Source organism: Heptranchias perlo, chromosome 13 (assembly GCF_035084215.1).
Source record: "Heptranchias perlo isolate sHepPer1 chromosome 13, sHepPer1.hap1, whole genome shotgun sequence".
NCBI classification, from domain to species: Eukaryota; Metazoa; Chordata; class Chondrichthyes; order Hexanchiformes; family Hexanchidae; genus Heptranchias; species Heptranchias perlo.
Window position 1 is genome coordinate 23284407 of NC_090337.1, and position 18906 is coordinate 23303312.

Genomic DNA, 18906 nt, shown 5'->3' on the forward strand with positions numbered 1-18906 from the left:
CACCCTCCTCCTATTGCTGCATCTTCATGCTTCATACCAACTCTTGTTTTGCCTGTTTCTCCACCCAATGCTCTTACCAGCTCCCTCCAAAAATACTGCAAGGACGTTTAGACTGCTGCTTGGGCTACTGCTGCCATCCCAGCCATGGCATATTGCACATACTTATTCACAGGAGATGGTACCTTTAAATATTAACGGAGATCACAGATTCAGGCATGCATACATTAATTAAAAAACTTACCGTTCTTCATCAGAAGGTGTCCATATAATAATCCTGGCCCATTGTCCTGCAAATAACAAAATCCTTCTGCATCCACCATATGGCTTTAACTGGTGCTCATGCCTCGAAGGCCCACATCCCTAAACTTTAAAGGCAAAGCTCGTTTTCACTGGTTGCGGGGCATATTCCCGGATCCGCTGTCTCCTGCCTCGGATGCTCAGCCGTTCTTCGAAACCGCCGCTCCCTACATTGGGTTGCTACCCATCGGGGGCTATCTGGCCACTTCTTTCCCGCCAGTGCACCCTTGCCCCGTGTTTCCAATGGCCCTTATTTATGGGCCCTGCACTCAGCATTGCAGCAGGAGAACTGCAAGCAAGCGCTCAGGAAGAGCTGGTGCTTTGACCCACTGCTGCCCACGACCCGAAATCGGAAGGGGACATAGAGGTCAGGTTGGACTGAGTGACCTTTCAATTTGCTAATCCAGATACTCAGATAAAACCTCCCTCCTCCCCCTCTGCACTTCCTTCCCTCTTCCTCTGCACTTCCTTCCCTCTCCCTTTGTCCTTTCCTCCCTCTTGCTTTCCAATTCCCCTCCCTTCCCTTCCTCCTTCCTCTTCCCTCCCTTCCCCCTCCTCCTACTTCAGCTGAAGATTCCACATGGTCTTAACTCTCTATGTGCAGGAGGTCGACTAGTTATATATGTAGAAATCTTGAGTCTGGTGCACATCAGTCACACTGCCAACTTTGTTACAGATGCAAAACAAGCTTTTATTTTGTAAAAAAAGAAAAAGTAGTTTGTCTTCTGCACCTGGGTCAGCCAGGGTTCCTGCTCCTGACTGTTCTCCAGCGACCTCGGCTGGAAAGTACACATATGTGAATATTAGGTGAGAACAGGAGCAGACTTGGTTGTGATGGCCTTTATAGTCGGATGCCCTGTCAACACTCAATGTCTTGGCTCATAAACAAAGAATAGTCATGTGGGCAAAGCAGTGAAATGCTGCCAGCAAACACACTGCTGCCTCCAGCTAGAGTCGGAACTTCAGAAGATGAGAGAAAATTGGAGGGATCCCTGTTCTGTGTTGTTAGCTGATCCCTGTTGTGATGACAAAGGGGCTATTAAGTTGGCCTCAGTATCTCTGTGCTCAGTTGGGGGAGAATTAACCAGGGTTTCTCCTCCTGATTACTATTTAGTGACTCCATCTGGGAATGAATTTATATGGATTTTGACTGAGAACAGCGTCAAACTCTGCTACAATACCCTCCACTGTTCATATTTGAGCAGAGACAGTGAGGCCATTTGAAGAATGGGCACTTTGGTGAAGTAACAGAGTACTGCTGGTGTGGAACGGTACCCCAGCTTCAAACACCTTCATGAAAGGAGGGCAGAGAATGGGAGGAATAAAAAGGGTAAACTGTTTGGGTAGTTCAAATTGGTAGTTCAAAGCATTGATAGCCCTAATCCTTATAGCATTGGATCCCCATACAACCTAAGCACCACTTACATCAGAAATATATATTAGATGAGCATTGCCTAACACCAATCTGTTGGAATCAATGTTTGCAATGTTATGATTACGTATGCCTCATAGAATGTCCCCAAATGTCATAGACCCTAAAATTGATACATTGCAGTAAACAATCATACATTGCAGTGCACATTTCTGCTCAGAGCTCCATATTGCAGGTCAACAGGACAGAAATGGTCATCAATGAACCTCTGCAGTCTGACACATCCTTAGAGTATTATCACCAGCTTACAGTACTCCATATGAGCATTTGTTTTTGGTGTTCATTTACATTTTCACAAAACAGCTTTCAGAGCACAATAAAAGCGTTCTTCTTTAATCTATCAAAATAATTAGGTTTCCGATCGCATGTAAAAAATAGTATGACTAATGATCCTTGTAAATAAATCAAGCAACACAACACAAAACTCAAAATATTCCAAAATATCCCTAAGAAATTATAAACAATAATTAGTACATACCAATGTTCATACCTTATTCAAACATTCACATGAATATATGGGGGATATTCCTCGTAATATAGTGACCATACAATTGGCAATGACTAGGACTGTAGCCTCTCTTTTCTCATCCTTTCTCGATTAAAGCCATTAGATTTGTGAACAAGCGTTTGGGACTAACTGATATAAATAAACCGAGTATTTACTATCATAAAAGGTTATAGAGTTGCCCTGGTGACCTTGGTTGCCATTCTGAAAGAAAAAATTAAAAACAAGGGTTAGTACGCAGAACCATTGACTGTGGTGCGTAAGTGCATGCAGGAGAAGGAATGGGGTGAAAGAGATTGCAGTACAAATTTCAGACAAAATAAACTGCATGAAAAATGCAAGTCCGCCCAAAGAAAATATACAGGTACAGACTGAGTGATATTAAACATGTTTTATTTGTACTTATATATTCGTAATGAAAGTTATTATTAAATTTTATTAGTTTTCTTCATGCTTAGAAACCAGTGAAGCTGCCTCACCCGATACCGATGCATTTTTATCTCCTTAACATTTGGTCATGCCTCTAGACAAATACAAGCTGAGCCTCGTTGCCCAGCAAATGTTTCCTGGCTGTTTTATTTCCCATTAAACATAAGCAAAAGGCTATAACTCATTTGGAGTGGCAGCAATGATCCTTGGCCTGTTCATAAATAATTATGCTACGGAAAGAGGTAGGAGCTGAATGCATTTATTAGTGTGATTGCTTCACTACTGAAATCAAGGTACAGTACAACAGAAAAATTAAACATAAGTTTCCATGGTGAGCAACCTCTCCCCTATAAATCAAGCCCAATCTGCACAGTAAACTCCCATTGAAATGAATAGACATTCCTGAAATTCTTAAGAATAAGAAGATTAAGGCTGTTAAATTTTAAGAATCAAACAGGACAGCCCACTCGGCGGTAAGTGAGGCTTTGAATCAGGACACAACAAAAGCAAGCCCAGCCCAATTGACCCTGCAAAGTCCTTCTCACTAACATCTGGGGACTGGTGTCAAAGTTGGGAGAGCTGTCCCACAGACTAGTCAACCAACAGCCTGATATAGTCATACTCACAGAATTATACGTATCAGCCAATGTAACAGACTCCTCCACCACCATCTCTGGTTATATCCTGTCCCACCGGAGGACAGACCCACCAGAGGTGGGGGCACAGTGCTATATAGTCAGGTGGGAATGGCCCTAGGAGTCCTCAACATTGACTCCGGACCCCATGAGTTCTCATTTCTTCAAATCAAACTTGGGCAAGGAAACCCCCTGCTGATTCCCACCTACCGCCCTCCCTCAGCTGATGAATTTGTAATCCTCCATGTTGAACACCACTTGGAGGAAGAACTGAGGATATCAAGGGGACAGAATGTAATCTTGGTGGGGGACATCAATGTCCATCACCAAGAGTAGCTCGGTAGTACCACCACCGGCCGAGTCCTGAAGGCCATAGCTGCTAGATTGGGCTTGCGGCAGGTGGTAACAGAAACAACACAATGGATTAACTTACATGACCTCGTCCACACTAATCCACCTGACACAGAAGTGTCTGTCCATGACAGCATGCGTTGGAGTGACCACTGCACAGTCCTCTTGGAAACTAAGCCCCGTCTTCACTATGAGGGCACCTTCCATCGTGCCTTGTGGTGCTACCACCGTGCTAAATGGGATAGATTAAGAACAGGTTCAGCAACTCAAAACTGGGCATCCATGAGGCAATGTAGGTCATCAGCAACAGCAGAATTGTATACAAGCACAATCTGTGAACTCATGGCCTGGCATATCCCTCACTCCTGTATCACCATCAAGCCAGATGATCCACCCTGGTTCAATGAGGAGTGTGGAAGAGCGTGCCGGGAGCCACATCAAGCGTACATGAAAATGAGGCGCCAACCTGGTGAAGCTACTACACAGCACTCACTACATGCACGCTAACCAGTGAAAGCAGCTTGGTAACATATTAAGATGTGCAAATGTCAGTGGATTATGTTACTGGTCTCTTTTTCTGGTTTCACAGCTGTTTTATTACATTGCACCATTCATCAAATCCTGAGCAGTTCGTGCATTAAGTTACAGCACAATAGCATCATCTTGTGGCCAATGTGAAGATAGCAGACATAAATACACACACTTTGTACACATGCACTGCTTAGCTAGTGGGATTTACGACATTCGTGCTATCAGAGAACGTACCTCGTGCATGCGATAAAACCAGGCCTTCACACGAGGATTCTACAATATTTGCACTTTCCACCAGCAGAGGGAGCCCGAATCTCTTAAAGTCAGGCTGTATCTCTGACAGGCAGCCTGCATCTCTTAAAGGTAGCCGGTACCTGTTGCATGCTAAAAATAAGATACGGGTCTGCACGGAGTCTGAATGGAGATCAGACATCACACACATAAAACACAGATGGAGGTCCCGTTCCTTTGTTTGCAAACTGTTGAGTTATGTTAAAACATTGAATAAAGTTTGCGCACCACTAAATCCCACATCCTCCAATCTGCATGCCAGACCTCACCAATCTGCCATTGGTACCAGGCCTGCGAGAGTGCGAGCACCAAGGTTCTCTGCTGATGCACTAGAGGCCTTGGTGTAAGAGGTGGACAGAAGGAGGGACATCCTAATTCCGCAGGGGTGGGGGGAGCAAGAGGCCCTCCAGACATATGCTCAAAAGGCAGTGGGAGGCAGCGGGGGACGAAGTCAATGCCAGGCGCACAGCACCATGAATGTGCAGGAAGAAGTTCAGTGCTTTGACATGAGTGGTCGAGGTGAGACTGTTGAGTGGCGTCTCCTACCAACTGCACCACGCACTACATTGAAGAAGTTTAGGGATGGGCAATAAATGCTGACCTCGCCAGCGATGCCCACATCCCATGAACGAATAAAAAAAAAGCCCCCACATACCAACAAACTCTTTCCATCAGTACTCAACTCTTCCAATCAGATGCTTCCTCTCACTCTCACACATTACCACTGTTGCAAGCTGCACACCCACAACTCACAGGTCACCCAACACACTGGCAACTATTCAACCATGACAGGCACATCACCCAGACATACATCCCGCTTTCTTGCAGGAGACGGTGGCGCATAACAGAAGGCAGCAAATGGCAGTGGCATTTAGCCCTCAAGCCTGTTCCACCATTCAATGAGATCATGGTTGATCTGTGACTTAGCCCCATATCCCTTAATACTCTTGGTTCACAGAAATCTGTCAATCTCAGATTTAAAATGAACAATTGAGCTAGCATCAACTGCCGTTTGCAGAAGACAGTTCCAAACTTTGTGTGTAGAAGCATTTACTAATTTCACTGCTGCAAGTGCTGGCTCTAAATGTTAGGCAATGTCCCTTCGTCCTAGTATTCAAGTAAAGGAGACCTCCAAAAACAGGTACACATGCATCGGCAGCCAGAAGCAATAATCCAGCAACCAACCTGTAAAACCTGCATGGTCCCTTTAAATAGCGCTGGTGGGGGAACTCCAGGCACTCTAAGACATGATCGGATGGTCGAGGTTACGATAGTGCGTTGAGAGGAGGGTTAAGTGCCAAAATGATGTCTACCACTTTAAATCAGCGTTGCACACTGATTGAACACATATTCTCCTTACTTTACATGGTGCCCGTGTTCATTCTCTGCACACGCGCTAAACCCTTTACCAACATGGCGTCCGGCGCACGTCACGCTAGAAGTGTGCATGCTCATCCAAAGTGCTATCTTGGATATTCAGGAGGCCGCGTAGCGCCGAATCAATGGGCGCTACATGGCCCAATTTAGCACCCGATGTCTCCTATGCCTGAGCCCTCCTTCATTTCCCCAGTGATTGCATTTTCAGAAAGGAATGTTCTCCTTTGTACTGACTAACCTTGTCTATGGCAGTGTGTTTCCTCACTGTGGAACTAAGTGTAGATTCAAAGCAAGATAAAATGATTCCTCTAAAGGCACACAATGGCATCGAGTGCGATTTATTCCTCACTAGCATAATTATTTGTTGCTCAAGCCTTAACAGTGACCTTTAGCAATTGGTACTATATTTAGCGGATCACCAGCTAAATATAAACATTGTGATTGAAATGGTGCCCAGCCTCAGCTCTGCCCCACCCCTGCCACTATTTTGCTGGAGTACGAGGAAGGAATGGTCACAAACAGTGAGTGGAGTTAAAAGGCCCATTCTTTCACTTGTCTAGAAAAAACAGAGCATTCACACTACACCCCAACAATAGCAGTACGTGGAGTGTAGTTCCAGCGTATACACTGTAAATGTAATGATCCAGTTATACTGCAGCTCTTGAGCGTGTACTAATGGCGCAGGCAGAGGGGTTATTCAAGGTTTCAAACACCCCCGGAAACTTCCACAATTTTTTTTATCAGATCACACCTTTTGAAAGAATGTGCCTTGATAGAACACAAAAACAACAGATGTTCTTCCAGGGCTGATCAGTTCCACAATTCAACCAGTGAAAACTGACTCATGGTGCTTGTGCTTCTAAATGATCACTGGGATATTTCAGTGAATAGTAACAAAGTTATGGATAGACTAGTGACACAGTTTGGACTTGTTTTGTCCAACAAGACTGCTTTTCCTTTTTGTTTGATTTATTTGAATGGTTAGATTAATGGAAGTAATAATGTTTCTTTTTGAACCTTTTTGCGAAATTCTGAATTGAAAAATAGACCTTTCGAAGTAGTTTTGTTTGGTCTGACAAGCTCATATCCAAACACCCGCAGAAAACAAATCCTGCCTACATCACCGGTCAGTACAATACAATTTTCATGTTGCATCATCGTAAAAACTCTAAAATGACCAGGAGGGTGAAATCAAACGTTGTTAATTGTTGTGAGAAGCTTGAGCAGGCAGTCATATCATGGTTTTTCCCTTGCACAAGCCACAGTCATGCATCACTATGTTAAGGAGAAGGGGGAAGAAATCAGCCAGGTTCCCTATTACTGCTAGCTTTCCAGTGACCTCTGCTGGAAGATATATGTGTGTTGCTGTTAGGTGAGGAGAGGATCGGGCTCAGCTGTGTTGGGCCAATTAGTTAAATAGTCCACAACACTCACTAACTTCACTCATGCAGAACAGAGCCCCATTTTAACTTTGGGCAGGTGGAGGCTGAGGCAGGCAGCAAACTGTCCTAACTTTGATGGCATGACAGGCCCAGATTTCAAGTCCCCGGTTTCATTTGCGTGCCCTGGGCAGTTTCCCGCCTGAAACTGGTCGCTGCCCACTGGACGGGAGCGCAATGTTGGATGGCAGGAGACCACTGCTGGGAACCATAGGAACGGTCCCAGCACACTGGTAAGTCGATTGGCACTCCCGGCCCCACAAGAAAAGTTTTAAAATGCAAAAAGATTTTAGGTTTTTGGGCCTCTTCTGGCCCCGACACCTCTGCACTAGATGGACCTGGCTGGAAAGCCACACCACTCCCCTGCTCATTACCACAGTTAAAATAACAGTTGATCCTCGATTATGTCTTCAGAGCCCAGTCTACATACTTAAAGATGGAACTTCAGTTTTCAAGCAGGTGTCCCTCTCACCTGCTTAGAAGATAAGGTTAAAATCGTAGCCTGCGGGATCGATGGGGGATGTTGGTGGGACACCTGTTTCCTGTGAGTGGCCAGTGTTAAAATCACCCATCAAGTTACAACCAATTGAGTGAGATACTAAAAGGTTCCCCGTATCCTTGGATCCATATCCCCACGTGAAATCATTGCCTGCAGGGGAGAATTAAGGGAGGACAATTAGAAAAAATATCCTGATGTACTTCTGCTGTGACACCACCAGCTTTCTAAACGCCACTGCTCCTTCCTATTTAAAATTCTGCTAAGTATAAAATGTTAAATTAATATTTATTTAAACACGTGCCCATTAACATGCACATAAACAACTAGCAACAAATAAAAGTAAAAAGGTGTGTGGATATTTAGTTGAGCAGCCACCAATATAAATAAGGCCCAACTGCAATCTGCAAAGAGAGCGGAGGTTTACGATTAAAAATTTTCTTCAACCTGCTCAGTTGTACATAAACAGTGCAGATAATCATTATCAAGATTGAAAAGATGCTTAATATGGTTTTTAGTGATTGTCATGCATCTCCATGTTATTGGATGACTGTGAGCCTATCTCTACAGCCATAGGTTTTTGTAGCATGTCCCCAAGGTACTGATTTTGGCACATCACCACAGTATTGGATAACTGCAATACATCTTCATGGTGTTACATGATTGCAGCACATCATAATGTTGGATGCTTGTGGCACATCACCTATGGGTAGTTATGGGGCATCATCATGGTAATGGGTGACTGTCTTATATCTCTATAGAAACGTCGATTACCAGTGGAGGAAGAGTCTTCAGCTATCTTGGCCCTACTCTCTGGATATCCCTCCCATACCTCTCCACCTTTTCTCCACTTTCAGAAGCCTTCTTAAAGTTTATTTTTGACCGCATTATCCCTTGAGGTGACACACCTCTGCAGTAGTGATGATTGTAATAATCTCTTTGATTATCTCTCCTAACTCTTCCATTGGTACTTGGTGTCTGTTTTCTCCCCTGTGAAGCATCTTGTGTCATTTTCTACCTTAAAGTTGTTATCGTTGATTGAACTCAGTGGTCGACCTCAATGAAAATGAGGCACTGTGAAATATTTGTTTGATAATGGGTGATTGTGACACACCTCTGCAGTAATGACGGTTGTGATGATCTCTTTGGTAATGGCTATTGTGATGCAGTATTGGTGTGCTGTATGAATCCCTGTGGATTCCATTTATCTGAGTATGTGGGGGAAGAACAGAAATAGCTTTCCTACCAATGCATGGCCTCAAAACCAGTGCATTTATTAGTAATGGAAAATGGATGAAGAAAAATGGTGGAGAAGCTCCTTCTACAAGAGCGTAATGGCATGTTTTACCACCTGTATGATCCTGGGATGTAGCAGCTTGTTTTTCACTTTCCCGTAAGAAACCCCACATGCATGGATGAATTGTACCATGTGCTTAGAATTAATCATAAAGCGCTTTTACAGACTATTATAATTTTGTAAAATAGTCCCCTAAAACCTGATTTTAAAACAATGGAAATAAAAAAGTTTTTTATAAATCTTAGCAGTTGAAGCATTTTAGAGGGTGATTCAAGATAGTGGGGTAGAAACTGGGCCTCATTGCTCCCATTTTATGGGCATATAATGGGCACAACAAGAGCCACTTTTAGGGTCCAACGTTTAGCGCCCCAAGGACGCCTGAAAGATGTCTGACCTGATTTTGGATCGGGCCATTTTTCAGACATCCCTGCCAGCCACCTAAAAAAGGCGTTACGCATGTTACATATGTAAATGAGAGGCTTAACACCTGTTATAGGCCCCCTTGCAGAATTTGATTATGAATGGAGCAGGGGCTGGGCCATTCCCCGCAACACCACTCCCCCACCCCGGGACTTACCCTAGGGCTGTAAGCCAAGCGGCCCGACATTCATCCATTTAAAATGGGTGAGTTGCCTGTGGACGGGCACGTGCAGCTCCCCAAATAATGTAAATAAGGCCCAAAGCCCAATTTCGGGCCGACCTCGGGCCTCCCAGTTCGGGCACACACTGACACCGCGCCACTATTTATGCATTCAAAAGTAGTCCATAACCAATGTTTACCCCAGTGAGTTTATATGGGACTAGTTGATCTACTGTGGCATTGTACGAAGAGAATCAGGACCACGTACAGTCTTCAGGTGAAGTAGGGTTAGAGGGCTGGGGATAACTAGACCAAGGCGCACACAAATAACAATTTTAATAAGATATATTATATTGAAATATAATATAAAACTAGTGGATCTCCTGTGGCGATGCCCATGGAAAGTCAGGACAAAGTGAATTTCCCTCGGCGTGCATTAGTAGTATATATAATTATATATTATGCTTTGATTTTATCATAAAATTATTAAATTTAAATGTAAATATAAAACTGTGGGCCAGCATACAGACAGATGATAGTTAAACCTTTAAATGTGATCAGGGTTTCTGCCTCTACCACCCTTTCAGGCAATGACTTCCAGACCCCCACCACCCTATGGGTGAAAAGAATTCTCCTCAACTCCCCTCTATTCCTTCTACCAATTACTTTAAATCTATGCCCCCTTGGTTATTGACCCTTCTGCTAAGGTAAATAGGTTCTTCTTATCCACTCTATCTCGACCCCTCATAATTTTATACACCTCAATTAAATCTCCCCTCAGCCTCCTCTGTTCCAAAGAAAACAACCCCAGCTTATCCAATCTGTCGTCATTGCTAAAATTCTCATTGCTAAAAATCTCCTCTGTACCCTCTTTAGTGCAATCACATCTTTCCTGTAATGTGGTGACCAGAACTGTACACAGTACTCTAGCTGTGGCCTAATCCGTGTTTTATACAGTTCTAGCTTAACCTCCCTGCTCTTATAATCTATGCCTCGGCTAATAAAGGAATGTATCCTGTATGCCTTATTAACCACCTTATCTACGTGTCCTGCTACCTTCAGGGATCTGTGGACATGCATTCCAAGGTCCCTCTGTTCCTCTACACTTCTCAGTATCCTACCATTTATTGTGCATTCCCTTGCTTTGTTTGCCCTCCCCAAATGCATTACCTCACACTTCTCTGGATTGAATTCCATTTGCCACTTTTCTGCCCACCTGACCAGTCCATTGATATCTTCCTGCAGTGTACAGCTTTCTTCCTCACTATCAACCACATGTCCAACTTTTGTATCATCTGCAAATTTCTTAATCATGCCCCCTACATTTAAGTTTAAATCATTGATATATACCACAAAAAGTAAGGGACCTAGTACTGAGCCCTGCGGAACCCCACTGGAAACAGCCTTCCAGTCACAAAAACACCCGTTGACCATTACTGTTTGCTTCCTGCCACTGAGGCAATTCTGGATCCAACTTGCCACTTTCCCTTGCATCCCATGGGCTTTTACTTTTCTGACTAGTCTGCCATGTGGGGCCTTGTCAAAAGCCTTGCTAAAATCCACGTTGACTAAATCAAAGGCTCTACCCTCATCGACCCTCCTTGTTACCTCCTCAAAAAATTCAATCAGGTTAGTCAGACACGACCTTCCCTTAACAAATCCACACTGACTGTCCTTGATTAATCCGTGCCTTTCTAAATGACGATTAATACTGTCCCTCAGAATTGTTTCCAATAATTTGCCCACCACCGAGGTTAGGCTGACTGGCCTGTAATTACTCGGTCTATCCCTTTCTCCCTTTTTGAACAACGGTACGATGTTAGCTGTCCTCCAGTCCTCTGGCACCACACCTGTAGCCAGAGAGGATTGGAAAATGATGGTGAGAGCCTCCGTTATTTCCTTCCTTGCTTCTCTTAACAGACTGGAATACATTTCATCCAGGCCTGGTGATTTATCTACTTTCAAAGATGCTATCCCCTTAATATTTCTTCTCTCACTGTGTTTATCCCATCCAATATTTCACACTCTCCTCCTTAACTACAATGTCTGCATCATCCCCCTCTTTTGTGAAGACAGACACAAAGTATTCATTCAGAACCATACCCACATCTTCCGCCTCCACACACAGGTTACCTTTTTGGTCTCCAATAGGCCTTACTCTTTCCTTAGTTATCCTCTTGCTCTTTATGTATTTATAAAACATCTTTGGGTTTTCCTTGATTTTGCTTACCATTATTTTTTCATGACCTCTCTTTGCTTTCCTATTTTCCTATTTAACTTCACCCCTGCACTTTCTATACTTCTCTAGGCTTTCGGCAGTATCGAGGTCTCGGTATCTGACATAAGCTTCCCTTTTTTGCCTTATCCTACCCTGTATGCTCCTTGACCTGCAGGGGGCTCTAGATTTGGGAGTCGCACCCTTTTTCTTTGTGGGAATGTATTTGCTCTGAACTCTCATTATCCCCTCCATGAATGCCTCCCACTGTACAGACGGAAATGAGGAGTTTTTAAGACAGAAGAGTCTGGAGAGATTGAATAACAATTTCTTCTGTGGGGAAATGCTTTTTGCAGCAATTTCTTTGCCATTCTGCCTACGCACACATGGATTTGCTTCTCACCGCTTCTGAGAGAGTCAGCCACTTCAGCCTCCCCACATGAAGTCTTCTCAGGAGAGGTATTGTATTCCCCGTGGGGATAACCTTGTATGCCATTATCATGGAGGAGGAGCTGCAAAACAGGATGGAGCAAAGGAGACTCATGCAGCATTTAAAGAGGATGCAGCTTACCAGATGTTACTCTCTCCCTATAGAATATACATGATGTGGAGATGCCGGTGATGGACTGGGGTTGACAATTGTAAACAATTTTACAACACCAAGTTATAGTCCAGCAATTTTATTTTAAATTCACAAGCTTTCGGAGGCTACCTCCTTCCTCAGGTGAACGATCCGCATCGTTCACCTGAGGAAGGAGGTAGCCTCCGAAAGCTTGTGAATTTAAAATAAAATTGCTGGACTATAACTTGGTGTTGTAAAATTGTTTACAATTATAGAATATACAGGCAGCACAGTTCATATGAGAACCTTACTGAGGAGATATGTGTAAGAAGAATGTTCTTCACCAAAAAAGCAACAGGACATTTCTGTCACTACTGTATGACATCCAATATTCTGGAAGTTGTCACGGTGCCTTCATCCTTCGCAATTTGGCCCTCCTCTAACTCCAGCCATTTGTGCATCCCCCCCTCTTTCACCCCACAATTGATTGCAGGGCCTCCAACTGCCTTGGCCCGATTCTCTGGATCTCTATCTCATAGCCTCTCCAACTTTCTCTCTGCCTTTAAAAGCCTTCATTTTACTAGCAATTGAGAGCAGTGTGATAGGGCAATAATTGTCAAGGTTAGTTATGTCCAGGACATACCTGGACAGTACACTCAGTCATTTGGGATGCAGATGGGATGTATCGTAGCTTAACGAGGGAAGTAAGGGTGGAAATTGCGAAAGCTCTGGCCATAGTCTTTCAGCCCTCCTTAGATTTGGGGGCGGTGCCAGAGGACTGGAGAATTGCAAATGTTACACCCCTGTTCAAGAAAGGGAAGAGGGATAAACCCAACAATTACAGACAGTCAGCCTAACGTCGGTTTAGAGACAATAATCTGGGACAAAATTAATTGGCACTTGGAAAAGTATGGGCTAATAAATGAAAGTCGTGATTGACTAACTTGATTGAGTTCTTTGATGAAGTAACGGAGAGGGTTGATGAGGGCAGTGCAGTTGATGTTGTGCATATGGAGTTTCAAAAGGCATTTGATAAAGTACCACATAATAGACTTGTTAGCAAAATTATAGCCCATGGAATTAAAGGGACAGTGGGCACAAAATTGACTATGGGTCAGAAAGCAGAGAGTAGTGGTGAACGGTTGTTTTTCAGACTGGAGGGAAGTATACAGTGGTGTTCCCCAGGGGTCGGTATTAGGACCACTGCTCTTTTTGATATATATTAATGACCTGGTCTGGGTATACAGGGTATAATTTCAAAGTTTGCAGATGACACAAAACTCGGAAACGTAGGAAACAATGTGGAGGATAGTGACAGGCTTCAGGAGGACATAGACAGACTGGTGAAATGGGCAGACATATGGCAGATTAAATTTAACGCAGAGAAGTATGAAATGATACATTTTGGTAGAAAGAATGAGGAGAGACAATATAAACTAAATGGTAACATTTTAAAGCTAGTACAGGAACAGAGAGACCTGAGGGTGTATGTACACAAATCGTTGAAGGTGGCAGGACAAGTTGAGAATACTGTTAAAAAGGCATATGGGATCCTGGGCTTTAATAATAGAGGTATAGAGTACAAAAGCAAGGAAGTTAGGCTAAACTTTTATAAAACACTGGTTAAGCCTCAGCTGGATTATTGCGTTCAGTTCTGGGGACCACACTTCAGGAATGATGTCAAGGCCTTAGAGAGAGTGCAGAAGAGATTTACTGGAATGGTACCAGGGATGAGGGTCTTCAGTTATGTGGAGAAGCTGGGGTTGTTCTCCTTGGAGCAGAGAAGGTTAAGAGGAAATTTGATAGAGATGTTCAAAATCATGAATGGTTTTGACAGAGTAAATAAGGAGAAACTGTTTCCAGTGGCGGAAGGGTCAGTAACCAGAGGACAAAAGAACCAGAGGTAACATGAAGAAACATTTCTTTACGTAGTGAGTTGTAATGGTCTGGAATTTTTTTTTTTTTTTTTTTATTCGTTCACGGGATTGCCCATCCCTAATTGCCCTCAAGAAGGTGGTGGTGAGCCGCCTTCTTGAACCGCTGCAGTCCGTGTGGTAGCGAGATTTTACAACTGAGTGGCTTGCTAGGCCATTTCAGAGGGCAATTAAGAATCAACCACATTGCTGTGGGTCTGGAGTCACATATAGGCCAGACCGGGTAAGGACGGCAGGTTTCCTTCCCTAAAGGACATTAGTGAACCAGATGGGTTTTTACGACAATCCGGTAGTTTCATGGCCATCAACGCAATAAGTTGTTATAATCTGGAATGCACTGCCTGAAAGGATGGTGGAAGCAGATTCAATAATAACTTTCAAAACTGAACTGGATAAATACTTGAAGCGGAAAAATTTGCAGAGTTATGGGAAAAGAGCAGGGGAGTGGGATTAACTGGATAGCTCTTTCAAAGAGGCCCCCAAATGGCCTCCTTTTGTGCTGTACCATACTAAGATACTATGATTGTGATACACTCAGTCACTTCTTATTGTCATATGAAGTGAATTGAAGTGGCTGGTATCTATCATGGTGTGGACTTTGGGGACACCAAGTACGATCATCCACTTAGCACTTTGCGTAGTAGACGCTTGAATGGAGAGCATACAGAAAGACAGCAAGAGAGATAGAATTAGACAGTCGGAGATGGCTGTCATGAGACAGTTGCAGGAAGAGATTGCGAGAGAGAGAGAATTGTTTTGTCTGTGAGCAGTACCATTGAAAATTAACTAATATTTTTTTTTAAAACAGCAACCGAGATCTAGAAGCTGCAGCTCTGGATTGTCATCCAATGCATATACTTACTGTCTTGTTAATTCCAGATTATGAAGTGCATTTTTCCTAACGGTTGCCTCTCTTTTTCAGTTGTGCTTTCTTGGCCGCTAAAGTTTCCCTGGCATTCCCAGTCACTGCCGGAATCTTGTTCATACTGTGTTTTACAAGTTTCATTATCACCAGCTTCATGGACCCTGGAATTCTACAACAAGGTAAAGCAATTTAATTTCTCCTAGAAATGGACAAACCTGTCGAGTCTTGTTGATTTGGAGTGAGACTCATTCACTTTATAACCTATTTTGCTATATCTCAATCTTTAAAATAAATGAATTTCCATGGCCTAGGAATTGGGCCACGTAGTGCACGTTTTTCGGGCATTATGCGGCCACCTAAGGACCCAAAATGGCGGGATTGGTGTGCGCACTTTCGGCCGGAAATGCTCCGCTCGCCATTTTGGTACAAGAGGTAGCTCTCGCTTTACGATCACATGCCGGCAGCATTTAAAGTCAAAAATAATTTATTTAGATGAGGGTCATCGGCTGCATGCAGGACGTACTCACCATTTTGGATCGTCACATGCTGACCTCGCACAGCACAACAGGATGCAAACCGGCATGAAGGCCCACTTGCCAGCGATACGTAAAGGGATCATGCAGTACTTACAGGTTAGTTGCTGGTTCGCTACTTCTAGTTACTGTTTCACTTCTAGGTGTTTTTGGCTGTGTTCTACCACTCTTCAGACTTCACTTTCTCTACATAGAGAGAGGTTTGGCTGCCTTTGCTCTACTCTCGCTGTTAGCCTCGCAGATGATCTGCCTGCAAAAAATGGATGGTCTGGTAAGGCTCCCTCTGAGTATAGAGCACTATTGGGAGCTGCCTGAAGAAGGAGGAAGAGGAGGAGAATGAGGAGGAGGAGGGCACTCAATAGGAGGCCACATCCACAGAGAGTCTTCAGGGAGCAATTCTCCGACCTCAGCTTCACTGAAGAGCAATGTATGAGGTGCCTTTGTTTTACCAAGGAGGTTGTTACCAAGCCAAGTCAGCTGCTTCAGCCAGAACTGCAGCCACAAACCAGAGCATGGACAGTACTGCCTGTGGCTGTCGAGATTACCATCGCATTCAACTTTTGAGCCATAGGCTCCTTTCAGTCAACAACAGGTGACATTAGCAGCATCTCACAGTTCGTAGTGCACTGATGTAGCCAGGGAGGTCACTGAAGCTCTCTACTCCAAGGGAAACACTTACATTTCCTTCCCTATTGAAAAAGAGAAGCAGGATGAGAGAGCAAGAGAACTCGCCCGCATGGCAGACTTCCCATGGTGCAAGGTGTCATTGACTGCACACACATTGCCTTATGTGCTCCACATCAGCACCCTGGCACATTTATCAATTGCAAGGGATTCTACTCCCTCCACATACAACTGGTTTGCGACCACAGTCAGCAGATCATGCAATTCTGTGTCCGCTATCCTGGCAGCAATCTCGGCTCTTTCATTCTGCGCCAGTCCTCTGCGCTGCCTTTATTCAAACCAGACTTCCAAGTTACAGGTTGATTATTAGGCAACAAGGGTTATCCCCTATGGACATGGCTCATGACTCCAGTCAGGAACCCATGGACAGCAAGCCCACAGTGAGAGCCATGCTGCCACAAGGAATATCATTGAGCAAACAATTGGGGTATTCAAGCAATGCTTCCGCAGCCTGCACCTTTCTGGAGGAGCTTCGTAGTATACCCCTGAGCAGTATCCAGATTTGTGGTCGTCCACTGCATGCTCCACTACTTAGCAATCATGAGGGAGCAGCCCTTACCACCACCTGCAAACCAACATATTCAGAAAGAGAAGCAGGAAGTGGTGGAGGAGGAGAAGGAAGAGCAGGAGGATAGGCAGTGATCAAGAGTGCCCGAGCTCTCAGAGACCAGCTCATCGAAGATCGCTTCAACTAAGTCAGATCTCCTATTCTTCATTCATCAACAGTCCCACAATTATTCTATCTTCTTACAACCACCATCTCACTGCCTTCCTTCATCCACACTTATTGGTCTCACCCTCACTTCAGTAGAAACATAAATACCAACTCCTAATCCAAATCCAAAGCCGAATTGATCAAATAAAGAATGTTATCATTTTTTTAAAAACTTGCATTTATATAGCACCTTTCACAACTTCTGGACATCCCATAACACTTTATAGCCAATGAAGTACTTTTGAAGTGTAGTCACTGTTGTAATGTAGGAAACGCAGCAGCCTATTTGCACACAGCAAGACCCCACAAACAGCAATGCAATAATGACCAGATGATCTGTCTTGGTGACGTTGGTTGAGGGATAATTATTGGCCACGGCATCGGGGAGAACTCACCGGCTCTTCTTCGAAATAGTGCCAGGGGATTTTTTACATCCAACCGAGAGGGCGGACGGGGCCTCAGTTTAACATCTCATCTGAAAGATGGCACCTCCAACAGTGCTGCACTCCCTCAGCCTAGATTTTGTGCTCAAGTCTCTGGAGTAGGACTTGAACCAACAACCTTCTGACTCAAGAGACATGAGTGCTACCCATTGAGCCACGGCTGACACCATTTACAGAAAATATGACTAGTCACCCTTGTGCATATCCTTAGTGCCTGTCTTTCGTGTTACTTTGCCTACCTAAGTGCTCCTAAGAGCTGCTTCCCCCGTGACTACAGCTTGGGATGTGGAAGGTAGCCGGGATTCGCCTGAGGACACTCCAGATGGCCTTGAAGTACAACCTCCAGTAGCTCTGGGCCTAGAGGGCCCGGCTGCACACTGCACCATCTTGGCCTGGGCTGTAGCATTCTGGTCTGGCTGGCTGTAGGGCACCAGCAAGGGCACTGGTGAAGTGGCCGGCTGGGGAGCAGGCGTACTGTCACCCTAAGAGAAGGCAGCAGGTTCCTCTCTCATGGAGCCGCGGCCACTCTCCTGGGGCGGCACCTCAGCACTCCTCCTGCTCTGCTGGAGTGGCGTGACACCTTGGAAGCCCATTTCAACAGTGGCACCCAGAGCCAAGATGGCAGCTGTCTGAGCTTCCATGGCAGCAGTTTGTGGTGCAAAGGAAGCTGTTAGATTTATCATGAGGCGCTCCATCACTGTGGGTTCCACTGCGCTGCTGATGGAGCTGACTACTCGTTCCACATTGGAAAGAATGGGCTCCATACTCTGCACAAAGCCTTGCGCCAAGTTAGAGGTGGTCTCTTCCGTACTCCATGACATTGTGTGCAAGCTCTCCAACAGGCTGCCCAGTGCACCAAGCCCTTCCTAATGGGTGTACGCCCATTAGCCTTCTTCGGTAGCCTCGCCGATCGATGTCAGCACCTGTGTCCTCTGCAGTAGAAGTGGTGAGCGACCTCACCCTCCAACGAGTTGGCACCTGTGGCATCCTATCCATCTGCCCTAGCTCCTGCGCACGTGCCCAGTGAGTCACCAAGTGCAGATCCTGCACTTAACCTCGAAGGTCTGCGTGGTGTCAGTATATGAGCTGATAGCTGCGAGAGTTAAATCAAGTAACGATGCAAATTCACGGTCACTCTCGTCCTCTGGAGCGGAGCTTCCACATTCTGAGGAGCTGCAATGAGAAAGAGACAAGTGTTATGCTGTGGTGTGAGGAATGTGATAAAACACTACGTAAATGCAAGTTTTTTCTTTCTTAACTTGAATGGTTACTAACAAGAGCTTGGTAACCTATTA

General features: G+C 44.6%; 1 protein-coding gene and 1 long non-coding RNA gene across 5 annotated transcripts in view; one reads left to right on the plus strand and one right to left on the minus strand.

Annotated features, from left to right (window-relative positions):
* Window positions 1-1018: 1018 nt before the first annotated feature.
* LOC137331387 (uncharacterized) lies at window positions 1019-18836 on the minus strand. Of its 3 annotated transcripts, XR_010965446.1 has the most exons (6): window positions 18535-18836; window positions 15234-16019; window positions 12279-12387; window positions 7760-7936; window positions 3732-3881; window positions 1019-2438 (listed from the first exon to the last, which is right to left on the minus strand). It is a non-coding gene; the product is annotated as an uncharacterized lncRNA (long non-coding RNA). The 3 variants fall into 3 exon arrangements; XR_010965445.1 differs by having other exon boundaries at window positions 15234-18836; XR_010965447.1 differs by lacking the exon at window positions 12279-12387 and having other exon boundaries at window positions 15234-18836.
* The window catches only part of LOC137331386 (palmitoyltransferase ZDHHC19-like), a 33187-nt gene continuing 26445 nt past the window's right edge, over window positions 12165-18906 (plus strand). The window contains exons 1-2 of one of the 2 annotated variants that reach the window (XM_067995154.1): window positions 12165-12334; window positions 15294-15415. In XM_067995154.1, coding sequence (XP_067851255.1) covers window positions 12315-12334; window positions 15294-15415 — 142 coding nt within the window. In that variant the 5' untranslated portion in view covers window positions 12165-12314. Of the gene's footprint in view, window positions 12335-15293; window positions 15416-15732; window positions 15869-18906 lie in introns of those variants that run through there. The other variant, XM_067995155.1, reaches the window with a different exon arrangement.